The 19,407-nt window shown below is 38.3% G+C and overlaps 2 protein-coding genes across 3 annotated transcripts in view; both read right to left on the bottom strand.

The window, feature by feature from the left end:
• The window catches only part of LOC104937002 (alpha-N-acetylgalactosaminide alpha-2,6-sialyltransferase 1), a 26,312-nt gene extending 16,882 nt beyond the window's left edge, over nt 1-9,430 (bottom strand). Inside the window, 10 exon segments of the mRNA XM_027282872.1 lie at nt 4,551-4,627; nt 4,629-4,707; nt 4,709-4,739; nt 5,148-5,251; nt 5,560-5,643; nt 5,864-5,964; nt 6,055-6,193; nt 7,666-7,828; nt 8,883-9,045; nt 9,326-9,430. Coding sequence (XP_027138673.1) covers nt 4,551-4,627; nt 4,629-4,707; nt 4,709-4,739; nt 5,148-5,251; nt 5,560-5,643; nt 5,864-5,964; nt 6,055-6,193; nt 7,666-7,828; nt 8,883-9,045; nt 9,326-9,430 — 1,046 coding nt within the window.
• A 640-nt stretch (nt 9,431-10,070) lies between these two features.
• Nucleotides 10,071-19,176, bottom strand: mxra7 (matrix-remodelling associated 7). 2 transcript variants are annotated; one of them, XM_010753113.3, is made up of 5 exons: nt 18,765-19,176; nt 16,121-16,201; nt 15,988-16,021; nt 15,751-15,859; nt 10,071-11,563 (listed from the first exon to the last, which is right to left on the bottom strand). In XM_010753113.3, the coding sequence occupies exons 1-5, from the start codon at nt 19,014-19,016 to the stop codon at nt 11,449-11,451; spliced, it is 591 nt and encodes a 196-aa protein (XP_010751415.3). In that variant the 5' UTR covers nt 19,017-19,176; the 3' UTR covers nt 10,071-11,448. The 2 variants fall into 2 exon arrangements, with proteins under 2 accessions (XP_010751415.3, XP_010751416.1); XM_010753114.3 differs by lacking the exon at nt 16,121-16,201 and having other exon boundaries at nt 11,432-11,563.
• Between the last annotated feature and the right edge of the window lie 231 nt (nt 19,177-19,407).

Genomic DNA, 19,407 nt, shown 5'->3' with positions numbered 1-19,407 from the left:
TTTGCACTTCAGCAGGAATCCCACTATCCTGTTGCTGATTTGGGGTCACATCCATCTGTGCTTTGTCAGAGACCACAGCCACAGGTGATTCTTTGGGAATCACAGCAACTTGTGGTTCCTTCGGGGTCACATCCATTTGTGCTTTGTCAGAGACCACAGCCACAAGTGATTCTTTGGGAATCACAGCAACTTGTGGTTCATTCGGGGTCACATCCATTTGTGCTTTGTCAGAGACCACAGCCACAGGTGATTCTTTGGGAATCACAGCAACTTGTGGTTCCTTTGGGGTCACATCCATTTGTGCTTTGTCAGAGACCACAGCCACAAGTGATTCTTTGGGAATCACAGCAACTTGTGGTTCCTTCGGGGTCACATCGATGTGTGGTTTTTCAGGGGCAACAGCTACTTGTTGTTCCTCAGAGTTCACATGTAACTGTGACTCTGTGACAGTAGTGAGAGTTACCTGTGGCTTTTCAGATACTGGTTCTGGTTCCACAGACTTCTCACTTTTAGCTGTCTGCTCCATTTCACGGTTCAAGTCTGCAGACTTGTTCTGCACAAGACAGACAGGAGGCTTTTTAATAAAGACATCGCCTCTACCTCTGTTGTTGGTAATCCGCTTATTCCTGCCTTTCTTGCTTTGTTTGCTATTTCCACTTGTCTCCATTGTGAAAATGTGCAGATGTGTCGTTCAGATGTACTTATTGACTCGTGTACTTGACCGTACTTGACTCTGTTTGACTGTGTCTAAACTGGGTCTGATCCTGTTGGACTCTGTCTGCCTATATATACTCTGTCGTGCTTTGAAGTGAAAGTGATGTCATGTGTGCTTTGATTGTGTTCTAGAACTAATTTGCATATCAGGATATACGTCCATATAAGGGCATGGCACCTTTGATCAACCAATCAAAAACATGTTATTGTTCAAAGTTGTTTGGATTTAATTTAAATGTAGAAACAATTTGCTGTTCAGAAAAAATGGCGTCCGTGGCACAGAGAGCTTCATGGATCAAAGACTACAACAACAACTAAAAAAGTGACATTTCTTTCAAGCTTCAGCCAAGTCATACAAGTCATATTCCCTACACGTTACAGGTTAGGGTTAGGGTTGCAATTTTCAATCTATGAAATGAATTTATTTATTTATTTTCTGTTTGGGAAATCACTGATAGGAAATCTCACTCTGCTTTATTTATATCTGAAACAAAGTAATATAAACAGGCTACACAGAGTATAAGATTTAACAACCCACAAAATAAAAACTGTTAACAAGAGGTGGAGGCGACAGGACGATGTTGATGTTGATAAAGTGGAGATAACTGGTGATGGTCCAAGGAGACATGACGAGGCTGGAGGGACCTGTGCTGTTCAATCATCAATATTACAGTCAATCAACTGAAACATGAACAGGCGACGTGTCTGACAGTGGAACAGTCAATCTTTGCTTTCAAACAACATTACATGGTGAACACGGCACCATTCTGCTTTGGCTTTTCAACTGTCATCACTGTTCACTGCAACAACAACAAAGTGAAAATGAGTTGATGTGATTCCTCTAAACCAAAAACAAATAGTGAAGGTGATGGTATTTGTCATTATTGCTGTACGATTTATACTGTATTTTCCTGCTTTCTGAAGTAACACATATTTCTGTAAAATGAGAATAATGACCTGTAACTAAACATGTGGCTCATGGAATAAACATTAAAGGTATAACATGTTAGATATTTACTGTATTAAATAAATTTAGATTAGATTAGATTAGATTATACTTTATTTATCCCACAACAGGGAAATTCTCCTGTTACAGCAGCAGAAAGGGTGTGATACACTACAGAAGTAAAATAGAGAATAAAAATAAAAATAGAAAAGGCAAAACAACAATAGACCAAAGTATCCTTCAGCCTATACAGTAAATAAGAAACCAATAGACAAAACAACAGACAAACAACAGACAAGTGTACAGTTGTGCGAGAATGAGTACTAAAGGTGAAGTGGCGAGATAGAAATAATAGTGCAGAGGTAGTGTCATGATATAATAATATTACAAACGTAAGGTGGCATGATATCAGTAATATTGCACATGGTAGTAATCTGTAGTAATCAAGTAATCAGATGGAAATATGATTGCAGATAAAAAATAAAATAAATATAAAGCTGTGGTGAGTAGTTGTAACCAGGGCTCTAAATTAACTTTTTTGATGACCAGCCAATGTGGCTGGTAAGTTTCTGAAGTTACCAGCCAATCAGAATTTCCACTAGCCACATATTTTCCCGTGCAAAAAAGACAGATTATGAGAGCAACTGAATTAATTTGATCATTTTATTAACTAAAGCTTTAAATTAATCTTACAATGAAGTTGGGAACTTAAAGTAAATACAAAAATTATCCTAACATTTCATTACTCATTAACCCTTACATACATATTCAGGGTCTAATATGACATATGTCTAATATGACCAACTCGAGTACTGTATAGTACTCGAGTTGTGGGGGGATGGCATCCCCCCTGGGGGAAAAAATGGTCAAAATCATCCCTCTTCTAAAATGGTCATCAACAAGTGTCAACAAGTGGTGTTACGAACAGGATTGAGACTCAACAAAAAAGGAGCCCACATGAAATAGTGAATATGAGGGAAACTTACCTGTTAGATGTTATATGTACACCACATATTCTCTGTAGCAGGTCAGTACAATCAAATGCAGGTCACTCTCAAGCGAGGTAAGAGACATTACATGAGCTGAGTGACAGCAGCTGAAGCATCACGATCATGGCTGCCATGACGACAGCTCGCTTGGTTAACCTCTGCCCGCCCCCGCGCTTGACCTTTAACCTACCTTCAACTTTTTAAAGATCCACATCCAAGTGTAAAGCTAGACAAATTACAACACATCTTCAAACTATGATTGATGTTGGGGCCCTTTATAGTGCTCTGGTTCAACTTCAGCAGTAGTGTATGTCCACAGGTGTTTCAACACATTCTGCAACCCTTCAAATTCTGTGACTGGAAAAGGAATTGTGACCTAAATTTCAGTGTTAGGTCAACTGTAAAAAAACATTTTTTTTAAAAATCATAACACATTCAGCAAAACTCACAAATAGTAGTGTATAGGTTTGTCTGAATTGTCTGTTTAGTTCGGTTGACCATGCTTGCTTGCATCTCACCTGATTGATGATAAGAAGATTCACCAGTAGGTGTCAGTAGCAATTAATGACTGCACTATATATGCACTATAATCCAAGTTTAGAAGGACGTTGCCCCAGACAGTCAAAGCTGTAAAATAAGTTTATGATGACTGTCTTTTCTGATATATTTACAGATGAAAGAAGTACACAAGCACCTACAGATTTAACAACCACAAATTTATTTCCTGCAGTAATTTCCAGTGCTTTGTGAGTGCTCTCATCTGTGCCGTGCAAGTTGTTGTTTTAGGTGTTATCATGAACTTATGTCGAATCATTGTGTGAAGTAGAAGAAAAGATTACTCTTACATACGTTAACCTCATTAAAATAGTCATTTTTTAGTTTTATCTGATTTTTATCTCAAATAAAATGAAAAAAAAAGTGACATTAATAATTTACAGGACAGACAGGTTAGCACAAAATAACTAAAGGCAAGATAAGATAACCCCCATAAAAACAAGTCCAACAAATTTAAATAGAGAACCGAGATACACAAGGAACAGGACAGGGACGTGGGAAAGCACTAAGACGGAACAATGATGACGAACTGACAAGTGAAATACAAGAGAATTAATTTAATATTAAAAAGGTGACACAAAAAAAACAGGTGGGAAAAAGACAACAGCAAGAAGTAACACAGGACCCCTTAAGAAAGACTTAACGCAACATAAAACAAGAAATACTAAAATCTCCCCTCGACTTGCCCTCCCGTTGCAATCATGAAGGATAAACTGCAAAACACGCTAAAAACACCAAATGCTCTATCTAGGACCAGGATTTGTCAGTTCTGGACTACTGTAGAAACATGGCACCTGTGAAGGTTCTCAGTCATCCAGGTCATCTTTATTCGAGAAGGGTTAAGTCTGGAGCAATTGGACTTGGTTGTAGATGTGCAAAGACATTTCACCTCTCATCCGGGAGGTGACCATGATGGCAAGACAGGTGGTTAGAAAGAGGACTGAAACCATCCCTAAGCAATTCACACTTGGCCTCATGTGACTCCAACAACCATCCAGCACACAGGAGCTCAGGTGACCTTAACAGCGTCATCAACTCCAGACCCGTCTCGTAGAAACATGGCAGTTCAACATGACGGACTCTGTGGAGTGTATGTAGATATAAAAGGCTCATTCACAAAACAATTCGTATTTTCGGGAGATTATACACTAATGTAAACATGCATATTATATTCAATTTCTGACATATTCTGTAAATCTTACACACTGGGCCTTTAATGTGTTGTGTACCAGTGTGTAAATGTAAATACTGTGGTGCTGGTAATGCTTCTCATCATATCACACACGTGTAGGGTTTGATTTTCCTTCTTGATGTCATTGTTGCCGTTCTCAGTGTATCACTGTTACTTTGGCTTTTCTGTCCCTGAGTCCGGTCTTTGGTATAGCCTAATTATTTTGCTGTTGTGAAGTTTTTCCACATGTTCTTCTCCAGCAATAGTCGTGGTTTATGTAGAAAACAACCTTGGTTTTAACACCTTTCTCAAAATAGTAGTGTAGTATTTGTGTAGTCCTCAGTCATGAAACCATATGCACTCACTAAGAAACAAAACAGAGAACAGGGATTATTGAGGATAAATAACACCAAGAAAATATTTGTTAAAAGAAAAGTTTGACACTTTGAGAAATACACTGACTCAATTTCTTGTATAGAGTTTGATGACAAGATCCACAACTAGTATGCAGCTATCTTCCCCTGTTTTCAGTTTTTTATGCTGAGCTAAGATAATCGCCTGTTGGCTCCATTCTATATTTTTAACATACAGACATAAAACTGGTATCGATTCTGTCATCAGACCCACAAGAAAAATAAATAAGCACATTTCCCTGAAGGTTAGACTACTCCTTTAAGAATGAATACAAATTAAGTTTAATTATGCATAAATTATTGTATACTACTCATGTGGGGTGGATAGCTATAGATGGACACATTTAAGTAATATTAACGTACAACGTCACAGGTGTGCAGAGCCAGGAAGAGAGTGAATGCCCCGTTAGTCGGCCTGACTATCGGCCAGTATGACGAGTTCAGATTAGCGGACTTTAAGAACCTGTGGGCAATAAAAAAAATTAAGATATAAAGGCTTCATTTAAAAAAAAAACTGTCTTTTTCTGATACGATGACTCCTAAGTGACTGTTACATTCATTATTTTTTTACTTAATTTGGGATACCTTGCCAACTGCCAAGTCTTTCTTTCTGCTGTTTATATCATTTTTTATCTGTGGGTTTAATTGTAATGTTATCACCATTTTAAATCTACATCTCTACATGAAAAGAGCTAAACAATAAAATATATTATTATAATTGTTTTAAACCACAAAAAGTTAAACTGGGTTGGATTATTTGAGGAGGTTGACCTGTTCCGCACGTATCTGAGGAAATCCTGGTGCAGGACGTAGAATCGACTCTCATTGTACTGCCCGCGATAGTACGTCCTTGGCCTGGAGGGTTCAAATACAAAAGTCAATCGTAATCATAAAAGATATGATGAAAAATTAGATTAGTTAGATCTACATCTAGGACAATGATGTTAATCATCTCAGCTGGAGAGGCTGTACATTTTCTTTAAGTTGACCCAGGACCTAATCTGTTGCTTCTACTGTTGGCTTCTGTTAGCATGCTATCCTCTACTAATAACTTATAGAGAGATTTGATATTCACCATTTGTTGTGATATGGGCCAGCTCCTCTTTCTCCTTTGAGAAGACCCTCGAGCCAGTTGAAATCCCTCATCCCCTCAGCAATCATCACATATTTTATACCCTGTCAAAAACAAGAGGATGACAGATGAGTGTGTATGTGTGAGTTATAAACTATTACAATACTACACTGTTATCATCTGAGTTTGAGTACCTCATCATTAGGGACAGATGTGTATCCATACTTCTTGAATAAATACGTTGACGTATTGATGGAGTGAGCCGTGTGAACGTACACAGATGTTCTGTTTCCAACGTCTTCTTCGTATCCTTTGATGACTGCACTGTTCATCCTGCCATACAAACACATCCAAATGTGACAGAGGCCTTCAGAAATCACTCAATTAATTTTTATTTAAAGCAACAATGTGTAATGTTTCTACCATAAAAAAACACATTTTAAATCATTTTGGTGTTACATTTTGATGTTCCGACTTGTAATCTGGTGAATAGTGTCTCTGTCATTCCCACTAGAAATAAAAGCCTGAAAGTCAGACGCTGAGCTGGACTTCTTGCTGTTGGACTAGTAATTAATATTAGCTGACTGCTATGTCTTTTGTTGTTGCACTTGCTTCATGTTTGGCTGTTAGTAGAGTTAATTTTTGGCCATAAGTAATATAATTGTAACACATGCACATCCATATTTATGACAGTGGTTGCACTGAGGGGCAATAAATCACAAAAAAATACTAATTTCTATGCAATGTTGCAGAAAGTGCAGAATCATCATGTAGCATGGTCCCAGTACACTTCACAACTAAAAAGAATACAAAGAGAACAAACAGCTTAAATAGTTAGAATAAGTAATAATGAAACAGCAGCGTTAAAAGGATGTTTGAATTTAATAAATAACACACACACACACACACACACACACACACACACACACACACACACACACACAAAGATATACACAATTACTGTAATTACTGTAAGTTAGACAGCATTGCACAGTGAGCATTATCTCGATGTTCACCATTTCTAGGATTAGGGAACTTAACATCCTGGGAACATAGATATACTCCCATCTATACTGCCTGCATAAGCAGAGAGGTTACACTTTTTTGTGCCATGCTATCTGGAGGCTTGTTCAAATGAGGCCACGAGAGGTGAACAAAGAAAAAATACTTACATGCTGAGTAAAATGCTACATGCTGCATGTTCACCTTGTTACAGTCATTGTTTACTGTAAACTCTCATTTTATGACGGTGTGCAGTGCCAGACAGTTGAAGATGGGTTAAGTGGAAGTGTTTGTGCAACACGTGGCAGCAGTTCTCGAAAGCAATTTCTCAATCTTTAGCCTCTCTGACAGAAATATTGTTTTTTTAGTGTCTAAAGGAGGATAGCAGGAGGTGTAGCACTAGGACACAGGCAAAGGGATAGAGTTTGTCAGCATTTCATCCTGCATTGAAACGATCAAAAAATGACTTTTTATTCTTCGTTTTTTACTGTCTTCTTCACAACCGGGGTCCCCTCTCTCATTCACTGTCTGTGTCGCTCAACCACAGCTATCTGTGTCACTCTCTTAAAACAAGTGGACGGAAGGAATTTTCTATTCTACAATAGCATGTCATAATGGGGGTTACACAGGGTCAAGCATATATCTTGAGGTCACTGTAGAGGTAGTGTTAAATCTTTTTAACATTGTTATGGGGACACTGTAAAGTGAGTAAAGATAGAGAGTAAGACAAACATACAGGAAAAAACTTAACTTGATCTTGCAAGTACAAAAATTGACAGGTTTATTCCCTTTGTCTTTCTTACCGGAAAACATAATCATGGGCGTCAATTTCTTTCCCCATTCTCGAGCCATTTAGGATCCCTGCAGTGCCCACCACAGCACAGTGCACACATCCATCACCGCCAGGCTTTGGAAGCAATAGTGGCTCTTTGGGCTTTGGGATCAACTTCACTGAAGCCATCACATCTGCAAACCAACAAAACAAACAAAACATACATGCACAAGATACAAATCAGCAAAGAGAGAAAGGGGACAACGTGCAGCAAAGGGCAGTGGGCTGCAATCAAACCTTCAACTTGTATTTGTAGATGCTGCAACAAACTGACAATGGATTTCTGATCGAAGCTCACAGTCATTCAGTGTTGTTTTTTGGCCTTGCAAAGATTTCTCTGGATTCTGTGAATCTATGTATGATATTATGGATAGTAAATTCTTGGAATTGTTTGTTGGAAAATATTGTTATTAAACTGTTCCTTGTTAATGACTGAGCCTTTGGAGAATGCCCCTTTCATACCCAATAATGATGTTCTTCATTGTGGGGACCACAAAGCAAGTGCACTACAGACTTCCAGCGGCTAAGCCCCTAACTTCTAGACTCACCATGAGAACGAATTTAACAAGTATCATAATTGTCAGTTGTAACTTTATAATAGCGGTGCGAGTAAGGTTTATAGATGGTTTATAAGAAAATGTTACAAATAGCTGGTCCATATAATTGAATATAGAATAGAATAGATGTTTTACAAATGATTTCTTAAAGGTTTAAAAGAGCCAAATATTTAATTTAATATATAAAATGTTACGTGTGTGGAAAATAAGATAGTAATGTCACTTATTAGCTATGATACAATATATAATTAAGAAACAGAAATTATAGTGTTGCTAACAATTAACAAAGAGTAAAAAGACATTAATATTAATGGCATTAATAAATGTTAATTTACTATCAATTTAGCACTTAATAATGGTGGTTATTATAAAAACAATTATCTAGATAACAAGAAAACTTTTAGTAACCTTTCCCCATTAATCTTCGCGATAAAGAAAGGCTTTTCTTGCCAAATTTAAGAAAGAATTATGAATTATTGATGTGTCCACATTGCTCAAACCATCAGTTGAGGAGTGTTTAACTGTGGGGTTTTGCCCAGATGGCACAATAATAAGTATTCAAGGTAAGCAGCCATACACAATGATTAAAAAATCTTGGTGCTTTGTATCTGTCTCACAAAAATACACCTACCAGCATACTTATACTCCATGAAACCAAAGGGGTTGTTGAAATGTGAAAGCCGGTTCCACTCGGTCAGGTTGATATTGTCTTTATGAAGAAACAGGCGTATGTTGGGAAGAAAAGCCTTCCTGAAGCTCTCATCCTCAGAGTTTCGCAGAGACTCTGCACACGTCTGAGAATGTAGGATAAAAATATTAAATTATGAAATAAATATAAGACATAGAGATTTTTCAATTTCGGCAATGTTTACCTTGATAAAACCTCAGATTTAATGACAAGCCCATTTAGCTGAAGAAAACACAGTCTTACTTTGGTGCATTGAAAACAAACCAAACTCACGTTTTAAAACAGATAATTAAATATGTGGCTGGGAAGAGACTAGACATATTTACCCACTCCCACAAAGTTAATACGTCTGCCTTTTTTGTCGTATCTTGTCATGGCATGCTTACAGTAGGTCTGAGTGGCGCGTCCTGGTTATAAACATCCTCAAAATCCCACACTGGAAGCTGGCTGAAGGATTTTCTGGAGAGGATCGGCATGGGAGTCTCATCCATTTGATCACTTTTTATCTTTGTCACTGGGTTTGTTTTTGTGGAGTTTGTTGAGATTTTTGCTTTTTGCGTACGAGGAGGTGGAGTTGAGTTCCCTTCTTTAATCCAGATCAAATTTTCTTCACCTCCATGTTTGTTTTTTTCTGAGAAAGCAGCCCAGCTGAGATGGAAATTTGACAAAAGAGAAATAGATGCAACATAGAATAATTATCAAATTACAGTTTTACGTGACTTAAATAAAAATACAGACACATTTCTTTGAATAAATAAATAATTATAATAAATTTAAAAAATACAGAATTAGACTGAAACAATGTTCATTTAGACTATATTCCAACACAACTTACCTGTTGTTTTTTGATAAATGTCCCCATGATAACATAAAAAGTAAAATGGAAACTGAGATCACAAGCAGTGAAGAAAAAATCCTGGCGGTTAGGAGTGCCATCCCTGAGAAGTGGAGGGGCGGCTTTGCTGATCAGTTAAATACAGAGTGTATTTGCAGTTTGCCACCAGATGTATCATTGTTACCTGGTAAACTGTGACTAATTGGGCAGGGCTTTTACAAAGTTAGTGATACAGATATATAAAACAGAAACCACACACACACACACATTCTTTTTTTTCTCACAAACAACTTCACAAAGGTGTATCATGTGGTTTATTACACAACAGAGAAGAACAGGATTTGTACCTCTTTCAGATTTTATGAAGATTAGATTGAATAAAAAAAAGTTACATAATGAATTAACATGTTTTTCCCTCCTTTTACTATAATACACACCTAGTAAGAATAATAGCTCTTCATCCCTTTAAGTCCTTATTTGCATATAGGTAGCTAGAAATCCTCTGGGCTGGAAAATGTTCAGCTGTTTGAGTCTTCATGAGGCTTGTGGATAATTGACTGACTGATTAATAATGCTCTGATGGCATGTTCACACAGAAATACAAATTCTTCACATACAAAATCAGTGCAAGTCGGCAAATTGGCATCTTTTCTCTAAATTTAAAAATACTGTTTTAGCCTTTTAGCCTCGATTGGACAGGAAAGGGGTAGAGATCATAGACAGAATAAAATGTGACGTCACCCATAAGTAGCTGAAGGGACATTGTCTAGTGTGGTGGCTCTGGCCGCCGCCATATTGGCAGTCCTGTATCTGTCGGCTGATCTAAAAACGGGCAAAAACTTTGATCACCAGTGGAGCTGAGGTGGGCTGAATGAAACCTGGGTGCTTAAACAAGCCATCTGTCAATCAAAGCGTCCATGCTGTTAATTATGGATTACTTAAGGTCTTCATATAATTGGAACATGAACAGAGAAATCAGCTATAGAGACCAAAACAGTTTTTTGTACCAGGCTGTGAACGTGTTTATTTCTGTTGCTGTGAAATTGGTCAACATGGGGATTGACTTGTTCTGGAGCCAGCCTCAAGTGGATGTTTGAGGAACTGCAGTTTTCGGCGTTTCCACATTGGCTTCACGTCACAGCCACAGAGGTTGCAGAGAGACAGGAGAGTAGAGAAAGGGAATGATATGTGGACGGCTGCTGAGTGTCCCGGTGGTAACAGTGGAGCTTCTGGAAGAGTAAACAACCCAGAGTCATACTGGATTCTGCTCTGATCTGAAGCGGTTTGTGATTAAAAAGTGGATGTGTCTGTCTGTAAGCAAGAAAGTTGGACCACTTGGCAAGTTCTGAAAATATCTGTCTGTTTTTTACAAACTGGCATTTTTAACAAACCAGATTGATTGCATTACTCATGCTAGTGTAACACAAGGTGAAAATTTGCTTTCCTTCCTGTGTGAACACATCATGAATCTGTCATGAGAGATGGGTAAAACAGCACAATACAACAAACAAAGTGTGTCATATTAAAAAAGGGAGTTGTTGTTGAGTGGACTGTACAGCTGCGTTGAATAGTGTGAACTAGTTTATTGAAGTATTTGGTGTACTGTAGTAGTCCATCAGGTTAAAAAGCACAATCAGAGGCTGGATCACAACACAGAGTTGTCAAAGAAGAGTCTCAGATGGAGTAGAGTCTGAGCTGCTCCTCCATGTCTCCCTCGGACAAGTCCCCAAATGTCTCCTTGTTGTCTTTCAGCAGTTGGAAGATGGCAGCCAGCTGCTCACGTTGCACCCTGGGAAGACAAATATCAAATAAACGTTGAGAGGCGAGACAAGAAAACAATCCTGCACACGGTGCAGTAAACATTATGCAATCGAAGCCTGGGAAAAATCACTAGTAACAATCATGGTGACCAAACAGGATGCTGATGGAGGAAGCTAAGAAGACAAAATAGATTGCAGGTCTTTTCGGCAAGAGGATGTTCCCATTGGTTTTGTGAAGCAGCTGGCTCCTTCTGCAGCTGTTTGAAATTGCGGGTTTGGTCGGAATGATAAAAGGCAGAAGAGAGACAACTGCAGCTTTAACTCTCATTTCTCAAAACGTCAAAGTATTCCTTTAAATGTGGATGGAAGAGGTCGGTACAGTGTTCACCTGATGAAGGTCTCAGGACGGAAAAGTCATTAATAAAGTGAGTATAAGATTGAAGTGCGAGAGCAGCTTAGATTAACTTTTTTTTTTTTGTACATCACACTACTATTAAAAAAGAACAGAAGGCAGACACGACTGACAAGACAAAGGTTGAACTCAGAGATGAGTAAACGTTAATCATTCACGCCTGTGCAGAAAAACACAACATGCCACACCCAGCAGAAAACAGACACAGAAATCTGAGGCACTCAAAAGGGTATTAATATAAAACGCCTTTAAAGCAACATAGTGTAACTTTTGTACAATAAAATAACAGATTGCAAATAATTTTGATGCTACATTGACGTGTAATCAGGTATATGGTGTCTCTTTTCTGCACTATGTAACTTTGCACTTGCGGTACGATCACACACTAGAAGTACACAATGCTTTAACACACCATCAACTATTTCACTGAATTTGGTAAAACTGGATCATATTTTATGGAGAAAATGTTTTCTGATTTCCTCTGGCCACTCTGCCTCAACTCTCTGTGATTTACAGAGATTCCCAATGGACAGTAAAGTAAACTGCTGTAAACTATAGCTGCTGTTAGCTCAGTTTGTTAGCCGGGCTGCCTGGACCGTGAGTTCAGAGCACCTGAGTAGTGTTAATGTTTGTACGACAGGTGTTTTAGAACACCAAAATAAGGAGGTTTTCAGGCCCACGGTGTGGGCGTATGCTGATGGGGAGAGGAGCCAGTGTTGCGCCAGAATCAGAGCTGGGCAAAGACTATTACTATTTCCCCTGTAAAATTGTATTGGCCTCAAAAATCACATATCGGTCGAGCTCAATTTTTTTTTTTATACATGTTGACAAGTAGTCACATGATTAGTGCAGAATCACATGACGGACCATGTTAGGGAAATCACTAACCATCAAAAATCGCACAGAATATCAGGGTAAAAAAACAGCAACAGACAAATAGAAGAATAGTAGCTGAATCTGTCTCCATAATTGAGTTTTCTACATGTATATATGTATATATTCTACGACCTGATGTCAGTTAAATAGTTGGAGTGATTGCAGCTCCCACCCTTGTTGTTACTTGGTCTGGTCTCATCTTGTTTTTTAGGCATCTGAATCCTTTGAAAAACATCATGTGCTGTCTTGTCTGTAGTGAAAACATAGATATTAAGAGGTTTGACGATGTTCTGAATGTATTCTTCTGTTTGTTTATCCTGACATTATGTAACTTTTGATGTGTGGTTTCCTCTGCTGAACAGTCATGAACAGACACACACTGTCAGGAACAATCCCTGAGCCTCAGACGTCGAATGTACCTGTAAATTATTTACTGTCATTGTTCAAATTTAGTTTTTGTTCTTTTGTTCGAACAGTTTTATAACTAGTTCTTACACTCGCACTATATAATTACTGTTAATACTGTTCATACCATACATACCTTAGCTTAATCAACCCACACTGTATAATTACACTTAATACCAGCAATTGCGCAATTTTGCTGTACAGTTTGTTGTAGTCAGCTGCACATGCTGCATATAGCTTAGTGTATTCATCTCACTCTATTCATACTGTATAAATCTTGCTAACATATTTATATTTATATCTGCACTGTTTATAAGTGTATATATCCCTAAACATATGTACACTGCACTCGTTCTCTCAGTACTTATACTATGTGTATGACAATAAAGTTAAATCTAATCTAATCTAAATTAAACATGTAAATATCATCATTCATACACAGCCTATGTATGCTGTTCATACTGTCATATCCACCTACCTCATGTACACAATGCTACCTAATACATAAACCATACTGATTTCAGCATCTTTTGCACTGTTGTCCGGATGCACCAGCTTGAGGGAATGTATTAAAATGTTTGTCTGCAGAAAGTTTGAATAAAAGTAATTGTTATTTGTCCGGACTGTCGTTCCTGTGTCTGTGTTGTGAACCCACGGTGGCAGCGAGACCTGATACAGTATTTTAATCTGTACATTGCAGTTTCCAAAAGTCTATAAATCCGCTTTGCAACTTTTTAGATCAACAGTAGAAACTCTAGATATAATATACATAATGAAGTATATTTTATTGATGACAACTTAAACTATCTACAATACAAAGCTCAGGACTTTATTGTGTTTTGATATACTGAGAATGAGAATCACTTTAAATTATTTTGTATAGTTATAAAATCCTCTGACATCAATATCATCCCACCTGTCTATCCTCCTGATGTCAATTACCACATATTACGATAAGATATATTTCTCTTATCAAGGCATAAACCTCCAATGTTTACCCTCTCTGTTCCCGTGTGACTAAATAGTTTTAGGAGTGACTGCCCTGTCAGCACAGATCCCAGTGTTACGTTACACTGACCCCTCCTTGTGGCAAAACAGAGGAGAGTCCTCAGAGGATTAGCTACCAATCTGCAGTCAGAGGTGACGACAATCAACACCTGTCGGTACACCTGAGATTCACACATCTAACGTGGAATAATGGGGGCAATAGAAGGGGAGGAGGGTATGTGGGATCAGGTGAGCAACACTGCACAGTTACATCAGTCGCTTCGTGGCCACTTGAGGATAAAAAGCTGATCACTGCATTGGGAAAAAAATGTATATTTTTCATTCAATGGCCAGAAAGTGACTCCCTTTGAGATAAACAGGTGAGAATAGCTCATACTTTACCACACATTTGCTCCTTTTTCAGTCTTACAGACAGATAAAGTCTGCACTGGAGTGTCTCCTGCAATGATAAAAGCAGGGCATGCAGACACATTACGGCAAAAGAAACCCAAACAAACTTCTCTGTCCTCGGTTTCTTATTTTCTGACCCCCACCTTTGAGTCTCGTGTCATCCATCCTTCAGCTAATGCCTGGCAGAGACTCAATCTCGCCTTACTCAGTCTAGCCTGAAGAGGACGGACGGGTAATACAGCGGCTAAACACTCCGAGTGAAACGCCAACAACACTCAAGCACACGTGAAGACAGTGTAGGGGAGATTAGAGGACAGAAGGCAGAGCAGCTACGTGGAAACACGGGAAGTTCATTTAATAGATAGATTGATAGATAGATTTGTTGGCCCAGTCTGTACAATGTCTCACATATGGACATAGATAGATTAAACAACACGCCATAACCACGAAAATAAGCATCCAACACAGCATATTTTTTTCACCCATATAACGTATATGTAGCTCTCAGCACATGCTGTGGCAGAAGGGACAAAACTCTTGCCATGGCGTGTTGAAAGTTTAACATTAGGCTGTAAATAATAATCAACACATCCCTTTTTATTCATGTCTTTATTTATAAGCCATGAATAGAAGAAGAAAATGTTTTGGGTTGCCAGGTCGTAGGAAATCCTCCTCCTGGTTGAAAGTATCAGGAAAAAACTTTTTATTTTTCGCTGAATAACCGGCTGCTGCTCGCTCACTCTCATTCACTATCTATGTCTCTCGACCACTGCTTGCTTTCTCTCTCTCCAGCCATCGAACACAAACCAATTTAAACTTCTTTATGTCGCTATTTTGCAGCACAAATTGTTAGCCAGACACAGATTTAGAAACCAGAACACAACAGGTAGAGTATCAGAGTTTAGTCCATATATCCACCTGGAGAGTCTCAGTTTCAGAGACATTTCAGGCGGACTGTGGAGGTTTGACCGGTCTTGATTGGCTGCTGCTGTGTGATGTCAGGCTGCGTTTTTTCCAAAAGTCGATTCTGGCTTAACTTCTCGACCACAGATCGCTGCAGCTGAAATGCACAACCCCAACAACACAAACGATTTAAAAAACACAAACTTGTTATGTTTCACTGACCTCTGCTCCTCCTCAAGCTCCTCTGTGGACATCATCATTTCCAAATGGTGGGATCGTGCCTTTCCAGGGACATACTTCAAGGAATCGTTTTCATTTAGTCCCTCTTTGTCTGATAAAAACAGAAATGTTTTTAGATTAAAAATCTACAGCAAACTTTTATTTTGAATAAAATTCATATAGTGTATGTATTTTAAATATGTCACTCACGACTTTTTCAAAGTGGGTAAAAGTGCTCACCATTGACCGCCGGGCTCTCTGTGGCTCCTTCAGTCTGGGGGTGAGAGAAAGCACACTTTAGGAGCTCCTTATCAGAGAGCCCAATGAATGACCTACGGCCTTTCCCTGACGAGGCCTCGGGTGACGAGTCTACCTCTAAGCTCATGGATGTGGAGGAGGACTGCTCAACTGGTGTTGCCAGTTCTTCAGTGTGAGGGTGGGGGTGTGCCTCCTCCTGTCAGAGAATTAACGGGTGAGGAGTGGGGCATCAAACCATTTTTCACAGGTGTACAGCTGTGTGCACGTCCTCGCAGGCAAGCCCTGATTATAAACTGCTAATAGCAGGAGAGAAATCAATTAAACTAAACGTGTGTTACCTGCTTTCCTCACCTCACATGGATGCAGATATGCTTGGCGCAGGAGTGTTGTAGAAAATCAGAGGTTTATACTTTGCTGATATTGTCAGCAGGCACTGAAGAGGCTAAAAACAGGCCAGTGAGGGTCATGACAGCTTCCTGAGTGGAGTGTGGAGGTGGCTCTCTTTATATTTATTGATACCACTTTAGGCTGAAAGACAGTTAAAGTCCTCCTACTGTTGCGCTCTTTGAATTTTATTTTTATGAACGCTAACACAATTGAGTGGGATGTCGTTTGCATGGTGGGAGGCAACTACATTTGAGCTACTTGAATACTGTGCTCGAGTACAATTTTGAGGTACTTTACATTAGTATTTCCATTTTATTTCCACTTCTGCAACATTCCACAGGGGAATACTGTACTTTTTACTGTACTAGATTGAACTGACACTACACTAAGATTTGGCTGCAGATAACAATTATTTTCATCATTTATTAATATGATGATAGCAAAAAAAATGTCCATCATAGTTGAACACTACGTATCTTCAAATGTCTTGTTTTGTCAGAAAACTAGACGGAATATTCTGTGAATTATTTTTATATCAAAAAGACGAACTTTCTATCAGGCCTATCAGTTAATACACCAAATGTAATGTATTATTACAGATTAAATCAGTTAGCTCTGGACCAGCTACAGCAGAAAAACACTGCTTACACATTCAGGCATCTATAATAATATTTCTAATAATATAATATATATGATATAAATGTCATAAAGCAAAATAAGCGCTTTTACCTTTACTGCTCATTATTTCTGCACTACACTGATCACATGCATCAATATTTTCAGTTAGATTTAGTTAGATATCAACTTTTTATAAACAATTTGATACCTGAGTACAGTTTATCATTATTATTTTTTTATTTATGGTTGTATATGTAGGACTTTTACATACTTCCCCCCAAAACCTTAACACGTATCTTTTTATCCTGGCTTTTATTTAAAGTACCTCGTCATTCACTGCTGAGCTTTTAAGCCTCGATCATCCTCTCCGATACTTCTTATCCCCTGTGTTTATTCACCGGATGGATTTAATTTACTTTTAATATTTGATTGTTTTTATTGTTGCAGATTTTAGGTCTTGCCAATTATTTAACGTTATTTATGTATAACATATACATATTTAACATTTTATCATTACATGGCCAAATTTTATTTACGCATTTATCTATTTTGTGTATTTCTGTTTTTATTTTTGCTCTCTGAAACACTTTGGGATGCACGTTTGCATGAAAGGTGTACAGCTAATTCAAGTTAAAACGCAGTTAAATAGTATTTTTTCCATTACATCACTGCAGTGTTTGATTATAATAATGTAATAATATGATTAGATAGTTTTAAATGCAGGACTTTTACAGGACTTTTTTGCACTAAATTGATCACGTGCATCAATATTTTTAGGTAAAACTAGATTGGACATTCAGGTTTTCGATTAAATGCAATATTCTTACAAATGTTTCAGACATGAGTGCAGTAAATTCATATTTTGACACAGGACCTGGTTGTTAAAAAGTACTCATAAAGCAAAATGAGAACTTTTACTTTGACTTTTTACTTCACTTATAGTTTTAAGTATTACATTGTGGCATTGCTACTTCTACTTACTCTGAGTACTTCCTCCACGTCTGCTCACTATTATTATTACAAGTTTCCCCTTAAATGTCACAGGACTTGGTTGTTAAAGAGTATTTTTTCCATTATAGCACTATTATAGCTCCATTATAACACTGTAAGTTTTAATAATAATAATGATCCAATGATGTATATATATGATAACATAACACTCACAAAGTAAAATGAGCACTAACATTGATCATCTACATCAGCATTTTTAGTTGCAGCTAGTTTGGACATTCAGGTTTTCTATTAAATGTCACCTTAAATGACACTTGAGTACAGTTAATTCAGTTATAGTAGTGCAGCTTTTAGTTAAGTTAATTTATAGTTTTATCTACATGACTATATACTTCCTCAATGCCTGCTCACAGTTTAATAGAAATAATAAAGTAATAATAATGCAATAATATCATATACATTATACATTATATGAGCACTTTTACTCTTAATGTATGGTTTTATATGCATGACTTTTATATACTTACTCCACTTATGCATAATATTTCTGCAATGCACTGATCATAATTTGAGTTGCAGCCTGGTTAATTAAACTTATAATGCAGGGTTTAGTTGTTGAAGTGTATTTCCTCTATTATAACACTGCAGGTTTTACTCGGGTAAAGGATTTTGGTGCTTCTTCCACCTCTGATTGGACGTGCACACTGTGTGTGCGTGAGAGGGAGCGTCAGTAAACAGATTATAGAGACTATAACATGATCAGACACACATGCAGGGCTCTCTCAGTGTGCGCACTGACTTACTGAAAGCACAGATTTCACTACATCCCAGTGATCATGTGAACTCCCGCTCATCTCACACCAGTCGTCCTCCGCCTTCTTCTCCTTCTTCTTGTTGTTGTCCGGTACATAGCCGTTCTGCTTCGGCCCTGATTGATCTAATCCCGGTCCTGCTGGGTCTGTTGGGAGTTGCGTGGAGCCCTTTAATAGCGATGTGGCGACCACAATAGCGAGAAGCGTGAAAATAGCAGCTGATAATATAAAAGTTAGATCCATGGCTGATTATAGGAGGTGTCCACTGTCTTTACTGTCTGCTGTCCATGCCGGATGATTGTGATAATCCTCAAACATCAACGTTAACGAGCAGCGGAGTTGTCGGGATATGCTACAATCTCCTCTCCGAGGAGGACGTCACATCCTCCGGGTCCGCCCACCGCCCGCCCCCTGGTGTTAATACCTCCAGACTGCCGGACACAGCTCAGGTGTGGCTGGCACTGCGCGCTGCAACGTGCTCGGCTTTACACTTCTTCTTTTTTACCGGTAATCCCATCAGACTGAAATGGTTTGTGACAGGAGCCATGTGCTAAAGTCAAGCAGGGTTTACAGTGAAGGAAAGGTGTTCTCACCTGGGGAGGATGCACCTTCCTTCCGGTCAGTCTTTTTTAAT

The sequence above is a fragment of the Larimichthys crocea genome, chromosome I, assembly GCF_000972845.2.
Source record: "Larimichthys crocea isolate SSNF chromosome I, L_crocea_2.0, whole genome shotgun sequence".
NCBI lineage: Eukaryota > Metazoa > Chordata > Actinopteri > Sciaenidae > Larimichthys > Larimichthys crocea.
This window is presented reverse-complemented; position numbering and strand designations above follow the sequence as displayed.